At 43.2% G+C, this 14009-nt stretch overlaps 1 protein-coding gene across 2 annotated transcripts in view; it reads right to left on the bottom strand.

Annotated features, from left to right (window-relative positions):
- Window positions 1–14009, bottom strand: part of LSAMP (limbic system associated membrane protein) — a 442951-nt gene that overhangs the window by 28484 nt on the left and 400458 nt on the right. Inside the window, exons 5-7 of one of the 2 annotated variants that reach the window (XM_054043629.1) lie at window positions 10680–10800; window positions 9258–9406; window positions 3307–3342 (exon numbers count right to left, since the gene is read on the bottom strand). In XM_054043629.1, coding sequence (XP_053899604.1) covers window positions 3307–3342; window positions 9258–9406; window positions 10680–10800 — 306 coding nt within the window. The remainder of the gene's footprint in view (window positions 1–3306; window positions 3343–9257; window positions 9407–10679; window positions 10801–14009) is intronic. The other variant, XM_054043636.1, reaches the window with a different exon arrangement.

The following is a 14009-nucleotide window of genomic DNA, read 5'->3' as shown; positions in this document are numbered from 1 at the left end:
ATGACTCCAGATAAGCAACCTCCCAGTAAACAAGGAGGGCACAGAAGGGACAATGCTTGAGCTGTTTTCTGGGAAAATGCAACTTATAGGCTCCAGTCAAGACTGCTTTTGCCACAGCTGGCTGCCAAAAGACCAAAGGAACGTTAAAGAGTTTAAAAGTCCAGGGATAAGTCCAGGGATGAGGTAGTTGTCCAAGAGTTGCTCATGCAGAACAGACTGATGCTGAGACAGACACCACTGGAAGGTCTGAAGAAGCAAAACGTACCTGGCCCACTATTATAGGGTGGTGGGGTTTAGGAGTAAGACTGTTAAGATTGGTTTGACAAAGCTGTCTGGTCACCTGTATGAATCACGGGTCATAAGCTCCCATAGGGAAGAATTGCAGGTTCCAAATCCAGTGGGGCCTGCTAAGTAATCACAACTGGTACACAGGGTACTACAGCCCAAGGCCCAATCTAAGAGTGGGAAACTCCTGGGAATCCCCCCGAAAGAGGTGAATGCACAAGGCCCTTGGGGAATGCAGTCAGAGAGACCAGAAGAGGGGCAAAAGTGCAGCCAGACCTGTGACTATGGAAGACAGCACAGAACAAAACATCCTTAGGGCTTAACAGAGATCCCAGATGAGATTTCAGGCACTTTGAAGGCCTTGCCTCAACAATCAAGATGGCTAGAAATGTTACCAGGGGATTTGGTACCTTAATGGTGGTCACAGGCCCCATTTTTAACAGCAGAAATAAGGACCAGTTGGGTTTCACTAATGCTCTAGGAAAGTCTTCCCCATCAAATTCAAGCCCTGTGTATTGTTAAATAGCTCCCTTTGAAATCTCTGACCTCTTTTAAACAGCAGCTAGCAGATAATAACAATACTTAGAATGTACACAGCCCTTTCCATCTCAACGCACCTCCCTAATTAATTCATTAATTAATTAATCGTCAGAAACCCCAGGAGGTAGTAAAGTGTCAGCTATACTTTATAGATAGGGAAACTGGGGTACAAAGAGGGGACGTGACATGACTTAGGTCACAGAGGAGGTTGATGGCAAAGAGAATGGAACCCATAAACCCATATAGTGATGGAGTCCATGTCATGCAAGGAAACTTTTTTGCCTGGTGTTTCTTTAAAGGTGAACTGCAAAGGACAAGTGAAGATTGATATAAGCACCAATGTCTGTGCTGAATGCTCACATTAAAGAAGCAGCTGGGAGCTTTCAGCAAAAGAAATGTGGTGCAGAGTATTAAAATTATATTTTCCTTCTGTGAAATCCTCTTAGCACTTCCTGGTTCACTGAAGATATCGCAGAATACAACAAATTCCTAAAGACTCACTGCAACTGTGATATCACAGTGTGATGTCCACTGAGACATTATTATTGAGACAGGAAGCAGCAAGAAAATATCAAAGGCAGTGGGGAAGAATTTTCATAGGTTGATTAAAACTGTGCTGGATGGCGCAGGCAGTGTGGTTAGAACTTAGAAGGGGCATTTGGCATAGAAATCTGGGCTTAGCTCAGCTGTAATTTTTAGCATTTGCCTTAATGGGCCACTAATGCACGACAGGAGACAATACAGTTGGGAGAAAAATTAGCAAAACCTTTGTCTGCCTGTGGAATTCAAAAAAGAAAAAGACAAAAATGTCTTTTCAATGTGGACAGAAATATTTGCCATTAAAAACCCCACATCTTAAAAAAATTAAAAGAACCAAAATCTTAAACCCTAAACAGCCATTGTGACTTTAATTTCATATCTGAGCCCATGTTTCATTTACAGTGTGCTCAATAATTGCATTTAATTGGATTTATTTTTCCACGCTAGATTCCCAACGGCCTGCTTTACTCCTTTTCCCAGCTTCTTGAATGTTATTTGCAAATCACTCCCTGGGATTTAATTTTAATGGTGGCTTGATTTCAATTTTTCTTTTTTGGGGGTACTTTTCGTTAATTGTATTTGCAAATTTGCCTTTAAATATAATAAGTGTAGCCCCATCCTGGCCCTGACAAAGTTGTCTGCAGCAGAGCTTGATTTGAAACTGCGGGGTGGTTAAGTGAAGCTGGTGTGAAACTCCCACCATCCATTGCTCACTTCCTCTAAGGAAATGCAGGTGTTCCGTTTGGGCACACAAAAGAAAATGGACTCCTAATAATCCTTTGCATTTGACCTTATAGTGCTTTAGCAACATTAAATAGTTAGTCCTCATGACAGCCCTGAGAATTAAGTAAGTATCAATATCTCCATTGTAGAGCTGGGGAAACTGAGGTATGGTGGGGCATAGGCAGTGCTTAATTTGTAATGAAAGAGGTGCCAGGGCTCAAGCAATTTTTTTACATTCATAACTGATGCAGCAAGCCCAGAAGTGCTGGGACTATGAACTGCCAAGCCTAGAGGTGCTGGGCTAAGCCCTGGCACAAATTAAGCACTTTAGGCCAGAGTTTTCAAAGTGACTAGTGATTTTGGGTGCCTCCATTTTTGGGTGCCCAACTTGAAACCCCTTATAAGGGCCTGACTTCGGAAAGGACTGAGCACCCATCCTCTGAAAATCAGGCCCCTCTCAATTGGGACATCTAATAACGGAGACACGGCCATACTGATTTGACCAAAACGAGTGTGTGGAAGATCTGGGAATAATATCCAGGTCTCCTGATTCCCTGCCCTGTGTTCACACTCGCTCCTTGTGAACTGGGTCAAATCAGAGGTGCCTCATGTCTGCTTTAATGACTACACTATGCTTCTTTTCACAGTTAGTGCCCCAGCTGTCCTACCATGCGAACAGCAAAGACATTTTCACTGGGACAGATGAATCACAAAAAGTGAGGTGGTTCGTTAGGAATCAGCACTCAAAAGTATAGATGCTTCTCTGGACGTTCCATACCCCGAGATGGAAATCTGAGAGTAGCAGCTTTATGTTTTTTCCCCCCTTACAGGATTGCAAGATGCTTCTGCTTCTGGTCAGACTGGGTGCACCAAGAGATGAACCTCTTTTTGAGTTACTGTGGCACATATGCTTCTGGTTGGAATATATATTAGAAATGGGCCTGACGACAAACTCAACACTGGGAACATTTGGATCTGGATCCAAACACAACAGCTCAGGCTTATCTCTACAAAGTCACTTGAACCTCAGGTTTGGATTCAATCTGAGATTTTGGCAACAATTTTTTTTTTGGGGGGGGACAACTGGGATGCAATGCAAAAGGGGACATCCTTATTTTCCTGTCATCCGGCTCTGCCCACCCTCGGCTTTTAGCATTTGTTGAGATGATGGAGAATGACCCGGCTAGAGAGGTACTTTGACATAAAGCATATACTGACCTGGAAAAGGGTTGGGGAGTGTGGGTAAAACTCGCTCTAAGGGGGGAAAAACAACAGTAAGCAACATGCAGGAGAAAAGGAAATGCCACTTTCCACACCCAGCAAGCAGCAGTTACAAACCTGACAGCTCCCCCATCCTACAATTGGATTGACTAAGACCGTTTCACATACAGAGCATTATGCTACCAAGACATCACAGTACATGTTTCCATGGATTGGGAGTTGAGGAGAAACCATCTCAATGGCACACAGAACTGAATAATCAATGTCCATACAGCAGGAGGAATAAAAGACCTGCAGTGATGCTATTTGTAGTGGATGGGTCACATGGCCTCTTCCTGCTTCCAAATGCCACTGAGTCACCAGACCGTGGGCCACCATAGTGGCATCTCCTGATTGGACCTAGTCTTTGGCAGAGAAGTGAATTGTGCAGGTAGGTGTGCCAGGTCATCTACGTGGATTTATTGCCTTCACAGAACCTATCTTAATGGACACACTCACAGGGACCTGAGTGCATGATCATTTGCCATGCTGAACCTAATCAGTCACACATTCCTTAAGTGCCCTCACCTCCCCATGGCGCAATATTTGGGGAAAAGTTTTCAAAGTCCCATCAACATCTCCTTGTTTATACAGCCTGTTGGGTTGGGGAAATTGGTTATAGATTTTGAAGGTTCATCTTTGGTACATTGTTACGTCATGATACTGCTGCCGCTGGCTCCATACTTTGCACTTCGATAGCACTCTCCCTTCCAGGATCTCAAAGCACTTAAGACGGACATTAAAGAATTAAGACTCACATACCCATTCTGAGGTGGCAGATTATTCCCACTTTACAGATTGTCCCCAGATGCATTGAGAGGGGAAATGATTTACCCACAGTCACACAGTGAATTAGTGGCATAGCCAGGAACGGAACCAGATCCATGCCGGACACATGTTCTGACCAGTAGACCATTCTCCCTCCATTATACTGAATGGAATTTGTCCCGGACGATTCTGATTGCTCGATAGTATGTGTCACCCAAATAGTGAATATGGGGACTGAACCAGCTAGAGGAGTTCCCAGTCCCCCCTGATGCCAGGTGTGTGGCTGGGGGCACATGAGTGTGTGAACATACTATAGATCCTGAGAGAGCAGAGAAGCAGCAGCTCTGCTAGATGAGCTAATAGACACGGTCTCTGTCTGACTGAACCTGTGGGAGCTGCACTAAGATCATTGCTGATGGAAGTTGTATTTGGCAGGTTATACAGGTAGTCAACCATTATTCACTTCTAAGCTGAACTTCAACTATTCAGAGACGGGTGCTCTTTCTAAAACACCCTGTGCTCATATAAACTGGTCTCTGAATAGCTGAAGGTTCTCCAGGCCAATCAGGATGTAGTAGGTCAATTACATCCCAGTGAAAATGACAGATCTCCTGCATTAACAGTGTCTGAATCCACAGCAGGAATTGGGGAGATTGTCTCTTGTTTGGAAAATACACAGCTAGGCTGGGTCTCTGTTTATGTAGCAACAGGGGATTCTTGTTCTGTGAAAACAGGCTATTGTGCTGACATGATTTCCGTGTTATTTAGTTAGTTAAATAATAACTCAGACCCGTTTCCTTCCTGTCCTGTAGATGGCAAGAGGTTGCACATTGCAAGCAGTTAGAGTGCAATAGCCTCATTATCACACTACTTTCTACTGAATGACTAGACCTCCATTCCCCTTGCCTGCTGAGCAACAGCCTTTCTACTCCACCAAAGGTGTAATAGCTGCTTCTCAGCCCCACCCCACCCCATTATCACCATAAGAACTCTACCTCAGCGCATTATTCTCTCTGTTATTGCAGGGAGGTTGTTGGGTGAAGTGCATGGTATGAACTGCTCTATTCAGTTACAAGGATAGATCCCAAATTCCATCTGCTGGAAGAGCACCACTGATTATCTGAAACTAATGTGTGCATGAAATAAGGTATGGGCTAGCAGGTGAGGTAAGATATGCACACGTGAATGTGTGTATGTGTTTGAACCTATGTATGTTCATGCATAAAACTGGGGCACTGACAGATAATGGCATTTTGGAAACATGCTCTGATTCTTCTAAGAAATGTGCTCATAGTTGGAAATCTGTGTGATTAACATGATAACCTATACCTGAAATCTCTTGGGGATTCCATGGTGGGGACCTGCCTTCTGCTGCTTCTAACTGAAACATGCCTTGCCAGCGACCTCTCCTTCTCCAGATCTACTCATTCAAGGGTGCAAACAGGAGAGGGGACAGGACCACTGTGGTGACTGTCCCACTGTAAATCAGACCATACAACTAGCAGGAGAGCAAGGTACTGCCAGTGCCTGTGGATTCCTGCTTTATCCCCATCAGTGGGCTAGACCCTAAGAAGGTGCAGATTATGATTTGCACCAGATGAGGGTCTAGTCCAGGGTGTGAAGGGACAACTTCCATTTTGTTTCCATAATGCCTTGGAATGTCTTTGAAAGAATGATGTGCATGCATACGTATGTGTGCAAACCTGTGTGTATGCGCGTGCTTGTTTACATTGGGTGGGTATACTTGTGTGTGTATGTGTGCCTACATACCTTTATATGCGTTCAGGTGTGGATACACATCTTGTGTATGTATGCATGTGTGTGCGTATAACATGGACTTAGCTATAATTATGGTATTGCTCAGACACTTCCCCAAAGCACTCTGTTAATTCAGGAGAATGAAAGGAAAATAAAATCTTTCCTTCACAGTATATAGAGGAAAAATATTCCTAACACTTTTGACACTGATTCTCCATCACCAGATTCTGTGATGATACCACTCTCTGATCATTTTCACAGAAATCCTTTCTATCCCAGACACACAGGGACAGGATGTGTTTTGTCCTTTTCTTGGAGTTCATCACATTCTTTGCTGTAAACTCAGTCTCCTTTTGCTCCCTCTTGGCTCTTGTTTCATTTCTTGGGATAAATCCTTCTGTCTCTGAAAGACTCCAGGAGTACGGGGCATAAATCTCTCTGTCTATAGCAGACAATGATGCTTCCAGGTCCCTTATACCAGGTCACTCTCTATCTATTCATCTCTCTCTTTTTTAATGTAGCATCTCTCATTACAGTACCTAAATCTAAGGAACTCAGCGCTCTCTGACTTTTTTATTGTACCTGGTATTTCCTGGAACATCCCCCTCTTTTCCCTCTCACTAGACTATATTGTTAAATAATTTTGTGGGTCCCTTTTACCCCTCAGCCATAAGCAAAGTTACATATATCTTACCAGTACTCTATTGCGCTATTTCTGTCTCGCCAGCTGTCATTTTTCAACTACTACAGAACCTTCAGGCACCAACATTCCATCTGCCTCTCAAAAGGGATGTTGTCCTACAGTGAGTTTGTTCTCTATTAAAAATATATAAAATCTTTCTCTGCTATTTCAATCAATCAGATTCCAGAGAAGAAAATCACTCAAAAGCTGTAGCTTGAAAACCTTACACTTGTTCATGCTTGGGCATGGGGCTGAGAATATTCAGTGGCTGCTGTTCCGGTTGCTATGTGATCTGTAAAGGATTTTTTTTTTAAAGTGGGCTTGTGTTTTTTGCTTCATTATGATGGATGGTTAGTTATTAATTATTATTATTTTTTTACTTCCCCAGCCCTCTTAAGAATGGCAATTCTGGTCTCCTCATGCTTTGATTCTCATCTCTCCCACCTTAACTGAAAGCTGGGAAGGGGTTTGTAGAAGCGTTAACAAATAATTTTCACCAAGACTCCTTCTCCTAAATTAGTCACTGAAGTTATTATATAGGTGTTTACTAAACAAACAGTTACAAGGAGTCTAACAAAAAATCTCTTCCTCTCTCAATTGCTCAAGTTTCACTCTCTTGGCTCTCGTATTGTCTTCGTGTCACAATTTCTCCGGTCCTCAGAGAGTTTTCTAGCCCAGACAGGACCTGAATTCCTAATGTAAAAAAACCCAGCAAAACAAACCAATAAACAAACCCCAAGAAGTTTTAAAAAATGCAGGCCCTCTTTATACATCATACAAAAAAACAAAAGATGGCACAAGCTCAATTTATATCCTCTCTGCAGGTTATCTTTAATGGTTTCCATGTTTTCCCTGATATGGTAGATGACATCACTAACAAGCTTATTCAGGGAATGCAGCTATCTGACTGGGCTCTGAGAACTGGGACTTCTGGGATCTATTCCCAGCTCTGCCTGTGATTATGTGACCTTTGGTAAGCCCCTTCCCCTCTTTGTCCCTCAGTTTTCCTTCAGGTGCTAATACTGCTCATCTATCTCCCAGCAGCTTGTGAGGTTAAAATATTCACTGTCTGTAAATGCTTTGAGATCCTCAGAAGCAAGATGTGATAGGCATGCAAAGTGTTTCTATTTTTCTATATGAGTTCTGATCTTAGATTTTGTTTCTATTAAGCATTACAGTTCATCTGCAGAAGGGCAGCCATGAGAGAGGGGAAAACTTATTTTGTCAAATTTAGAATTTAACCCCAAATCATGGGTTCTACTTTTGGCATTTTTAGTAGTAATAGTACTGACAACAAAACTTGTAGCATTTGCGGTTCATGTTCCAGGCTACAGCCCTGAGATTTTTATTTGAATCCCCTGGCAGTCCCCCAAGAGTAGGGCAAAAAAGACTTTTGGAGGAGAAACTTACCTTGTTTGTGTGCCACAAGTTTCCATTTAGTCAAAGACATGCTAATCTCTTATTACCATTGGAACCAGTGGCTTACATGAAGTGTTCCATGTAATGCACCTTAGTTTTGCAAAACTTCAAATTAAAATATAAAAAATCCAGAGGTCTCGTGAATACAAAAATGCCAGCGGGTTCTCCTATCCCTGCTACATCATTTTTTTTCATTTAAAAAACTATTTAAAAAAGGGATGTTTTTCCCTTATCTTTTGATCAGTCTGGCTCCAGAAAGCATAAACAAACCTATCACTCGAAGTGAGACTCCCTTATAAATCTTACCTCCCACCCTGCCTAGAGAGATCACAACTCTATATACTCTAATATAATCCTGTATTTCCAGAGAAAGGAAGGGATCATTTATTTATTACCCAAGGTGCAGTATTTGTATCAAGAACTAGATTTCAAATACTCCAAAGTTTGGATGGGGTGGAGTATTGAATTCAGATTCAGGCTTGGTCTATTATAGACCAGGTGGGGACCAGCTGTAAAGTTTGGATTCTATAAGCCCTCAAGGGCTTGTGGGGTTTGGGTCTGAGCCCCTCTAGTTTTGTGGCTGTTGAGGTCTATGGCAATACCTTCATCAACTTCAAAGACAACCGGATCAAAACCCGGGAGCTTGATTTCATATTTCCTTTAACCTGCTCTATATTTCCCTATATTCTAATCATCCCACTATCAGTGTAAGACCTTCATTTCCCCACCCGTGGTTCTTGCAAAATGTAGCATGTCTCTTTAAATAATCCTGGTCTCTGTTTCTCATATAGTCACTCTTGCTTATCTTGCATCACTTCCTTCTATTTTCAGACCCATTTCTTCTTTTTTCTCTGGCTCTCCCCTCCCCAGGCTCACTGGTTACTTCTCTCCATCTCTTTCAATGTTTGACATTTTTCAGCCTCCATGGAACTTTCAGGCCTGAATATTCCATCTCTCTCTTAAAGGGGCTGTCACTCTGTTCCCTGCTTAAAAATATATATTCTTGTTTTACCAGATTGCAGCAAAGAAATTACTCAAAGGATCAAGGGGGGCTTGAATATAACCATTTACTCACGTGTGCTTGTGTTCGGCTGTGACTACAAACATGGAAGTGTTCATTACCTAATGGCTCCTTGGATTGCTGTTGAAGTTTGGCAGGCTAATGTTTTCCAATTACGTGAATTCAGGGCCCCTCTTCTAAAGCACACTTACTGTAGGGTAAAGGTACAGGCTGACCTTTGTGAGAGCTGCCTCGAGTCCTCCCCCTCACTTCAATACTTACTGTAAAGGTATAGGCTGGCATTTGTGACTCCCAGCTTGTTGGCAGCCACGCAGGTGTAGTTGCCATAGTGTTCTTCAGTGACATTGGCCACCATCAGGAGGGACTGGCTCCCCATGCTCTTGATCTCCAGGCCATTGGCACTGTTTATCCTGAGAAGCAAAGAGAAGAGATGTGCAGTGCACTAACAACAAGTAGCTCAGTTCCCATCAGAAGGAAGGAGGGATGGCAAGAGCAGGGGAGAAAGACACATTGAAGATAGGTAGGTAGGTAGGTAGTAAATACGGGTGGTGAAAGGCAGCAAGATAAGAGAGAAGGGAAAGAAGAAATGGGTTGGAGGAGTGCGCAATGAGAGCATGAAAGAAAGAATGAAAGTAGTGGAGGAAGGGAGGGGGAAATTGACAGAAAGAAAAGAGATGACGATTAAAACGATGGTGAAGGTAGAATAACAGCAGGGAAAAGAATGAGTGAAAAGAAAAGCTGCTACACCCAGCTGACATCCTTGGGTGCAAACACTGCATTTATTATGTGCTTCCCTGTGATAAAGGGGAGGGGCGTTGCCAATGATCAAAGCCAATTTCAAGCAGGAGTTTATTGGACTGAGATAAAAGGGTTTTTTTAGAATGTTAGCTGGCATGTTCTAAAATGCCAGTGTAGACAAGGCAAGCTATACTTTAGCATGTGCTAAGTGGTTGAGTTGAAACCCAGCACAGTAAAACTCCCCTTTTAACAAATGCTCAGGTGTAAAGGGTGAGCCCAAGGCAGAGGGAATATTTGGGTGTCATTCCCCTGGCTGTTATTTATTTTCCCTTTCCCATGCTGACAGACAGCTGCAGTGGCTCAGGGCCGGGAAAGCTAGATCCAACCAATGGACCAAATTCGGTGATGAATCCTGGTCACATGCCACCAGAGGCATGTTGCACATGCGCTAAGAAGGCAGTCATACTGGTGCAGAGAATGTTACATATAAACAACCTCTTTCCTCAGAGTTCAGGGAGCCAAGTCCTAATGACCTTGGCTGGAATTTGGCCACAGCACCAGAACTAATACAATCTACTCTTGTGCAAAGGTCATGAGATCTTTAATGCACATAGATGGTCAGTAGATTATCAGAAAGATAGCACCTGTGGTGCCTTAATCCCACACCAGCATGCCGGTGCAGAATTGACGCAAAGGCAAGAGCACCATCTACTGAATCACCCACAGCACTTCTTTCAGCACATACAGTTTACAAGCAGGGTTTTACTCAAGTCCTGCCTAGGCCTGCCTTGCCCTGCTTAGCTTGTATGAAGGAACGAGATAAAAGAGGATCTTGAGCTTATATAGCTTGTGGAGGATTTTTCGTGTGGCATTGGGGGCTTAGTGGGGAATCTACTAAGCATTTGAAGGAGGTAGAATAAGGAAGAAGATAGACAATATGTTTACCTGGTGTCATCTCTGTACCACTCAAAATCAGGCGTGGGCACTGCTGATGCCTCACACTTGAGTAAGGCTTGCCGTCCCGTAGCAGCTTCATTGCTCTTCGATTCAGTGATAGTGGGAGGGTCTGCAGAAAAGAAACACATGTTCATTTCCCAATCTTTCAGGTGCAGAGAAGCAATGAATTTATTTTGGGGTTGGCTGGACAAACAGAGGCCTTTTGGTGGGTGGAGACCCACAGATACCAGTTATGTCAAAACAGATGCACAATCTCTTTCCTGACATGTTCATGCAGGGATTTAAGGATATTATAATATGTCTGGCAACACATATTAATAAGTATTTGTAAATGGGAACTTGCTATGAAGGGCTGTGGGGTTCACTTAAGTAATTTAACTGGTGGGAAAAAGGACCCCACAAGGGAGATTTTTTTTAAAAGACCCTGCTTGTATTTTTCTGCTCCAGCAGTATATCTCTCTGCCATGTGCAGTGAGACAAACCATTTCCACTCCACTGGACCCAGCGCATGAGATGAGTCATGAAATGAACAAATATCTTTCTATGGCCCTGAAAGCTATACTGCTAGGCTTGCTGCGGCTCTAAATGTTCCGTACTTCTGTTCTCTGCCAAAGAGCCGAATCCCTCACTTTCAGCATTCTTCATATTAGCCACGCTCTACGACTCTTTAAGAAAAACATTCCAGGCAGGTTGACAGCCCATTCTTTTGGCTCTAATCCTGATTTGCCATGTTTCCAACTAAGGAATAACTAGCCAACCAATCCTGATCACTGAACAAAGAGCAGGCCCCTCACTAAGACATAATCATGAGAAAAGATGTGGGGACCTAAGTGTGTCCTGAATTGGTCCCTACATTATTCTTATATTATACTTCACAAACAATTGCCCTGTATTTGTTAAATGCATTGGGAGTGGAATCAGATGAGCGGGTTCTGCTCCCAGCTAGTTCCTTCCCTGTGCCTCAGTTTTCATGTCTGTAAAATGGAGATAATTATAATGACCCACCTCAGAGGGGGCATCATTAATATTTGTAAAGTGCTTTGAGATCTGCAGATGGAAGGGGTTAGTGAAGAGCAAAATAAAGGATTACTGTACTTCATTGAATACGTGTCCACCTTTAAAAGCACTTAGGTGTTGCACAAAAACTAATGTACTGGCTCAGGTACTAAAAGCCAGCACCAGAACTCTCCTACCACCACTATTGGCATATCCTGGGGTCAATGGGCAAAGAGAAAAGACAAGCAGTGAATTTAGAAAACAGCCACAAGAGAGGGATAATAGGGCACCATTATAGCGAGTTCTGTAATGTACTGGCTTCCTGGGTACCCAGGAGTGAGCAAGCCAGGACAATCCTCTGGTGGCTGGGTCCACAGAGAGGCCATAGTATCTACTGCTAGTACCAGCCCTCTTTTAGCTTACATGAAAGAGGGCAGTGCTTTTGGAGTTGAGGGACAAGGATTCTAATCCTGGCTCCCCAAGTGTGTGTGTAATTTATAGACTAAATTATGGCTATCTGCTCCATAGCACATGGATTTGTCACAGCTTCCCAGCCAGTCCTATCGCTAAGAAAGCCTTGCTACCACCAGCATGATGCAGATTGAGCTCTGGGATGGAAATACAGACAGTTCAGCAAATCTCAGTTGCTCTCCTGGAACCCAGGACAGAAGGCCACCCTGCCAGTACTTCAGACTTGGATCATTAGGTATTATTAATGCAAATAGCACTTGCCTAAAAATAGCAACTTTCCAAGAAATATAATCCCCTAGGATAAAATTCTCATCAGCCTGCACTGCAGCTCTCTCCCCAGGATTGGAGGCAGCTACTAAATATTGCACTCATCCCATGCAACTCCCACTAATATCAATAGCAAGTCTTTCTGTCTTTTAAGGAGTCCAGCACTGTTGTGCTTGAGCATGGTATTGTGTGCGCAGAATAAATAGTGTATCCATAGAGTGGATTGGGGAAGAGAATTTTGTCCTGAATCATATTGACTAGAAATTGCCAATTGGTTCAGGTAAAGTCATGATGGGCCTGAGTGGCAAAAGTAGGATCCATATCTAACCTTCCCGTAAGTTTGAGGTGTTTGCACCCTGGGTTTTGGTTTGGCCCCTTTATACAGGTGGGGTCAGCTGAGTCAGATCCAGATTCAAAGTTTGGAGGCAGTTAGATCCAGGGATTTTGATTCAGGCCCATCCCTACATAAAATAAGAACTGACCTGAAACATCAACCAAAATGGGAGATAAACAAAAGCATTTTTTGAGGTTCAAAGACTGTTTTTCCTTTTGGTTATGGTGTGAATTGCCCTTGCTCCCTGCACTTTCAGGTTCTGTAGGGGTACAGAAAAGTCAGCATCCTGTGAAGAGGATTCTTCCTATGGCACTTCCAACCTCAGATGAAATGGAAATCTTTACAAGAAAAGTCTCTTCTTGGGAGATTTCTGGCCTGACCTGAAAGACCCAAGACTTGTGGATAAGCATCCATGCTTTTGGATAATTATCCAAATAACTCTTGGGGGGCTTTTGGAGGTTTGGCCATCGCTTAAGAGCAGGTGCTCATCAGAGTCCTCTTTCTAAAACTGACAGCTTTCTTGATGTTGTTGGGGCTGCTTGTGCTTATGATAATGTTATGAAGCCCCGAAGCTTTGATCTAGGGAACAAACTGCAACCCCTGCTGCTTTGATCTCTCACACAATAGAAGTGTAAATGTTTTCTGCACACATGAAGAGTGAGTCTTTAGGTGGTAATCTCATTATGATTGATGCTATTTAATAGAAAAGGGCACTTCATTTTAGAAACCAGAGGTGGGGATGGCAAGCCAGGACAATAAGAGAAGATAAGACCCATAATGTCACATGCATTTGCATGCAGATATGGGCACTCAGAGAAAATGATTATAAAATATCATATATACTTATGGTGATGCCTTTCCAATACTTTGTCCCCTGACACTGTCCCTTTCTGCCTCCCCCGCCCCATCCTGTTCAGGCCACACATTTAGTCCTGTCCTACTACTCTGTGTTTATGCAGACTGTGGTGAATCAGAAAGGGTGCTTCCTGGATATAAATTCAGGCTGGCTTGGGAAAGTTCATTTTGCAGATAATTAAGGAATTTGAGCCTGTATAGGAAGGGATTCTATTCTCGCCACTTAGCAGGGATGTCAATATTATTTTTGCGTCAGCTGTGATACTTAGGGACCATTGGCTGGCCCAGCTGAGAAAGCCATACTCTGATTATGAGGTTGACACATGGCGATTTAACTATTTGGCCCAGTCATGCCAGAACTGTAAGCTCCTTGGGGCAGGGGCTGTCATTTTGTT

This window comes from Malaclemys terrapin, chromosome 1, assembly GCF_027887155.1.
Source record: "Malaclemys terrapin pileata isolate rMalTer1 chromosome 1, rMalTer1.hap1, whole genome shotgun sequence".
Lineage (NCBI taxonomy): Eukaryota > Metazoa > Chordata > Testudines > Emydidae > Malaclemys > Malaclemys terrapin.
This window is presented reverse-complemented; position numbering and strand designations above follow the sequence as displayed.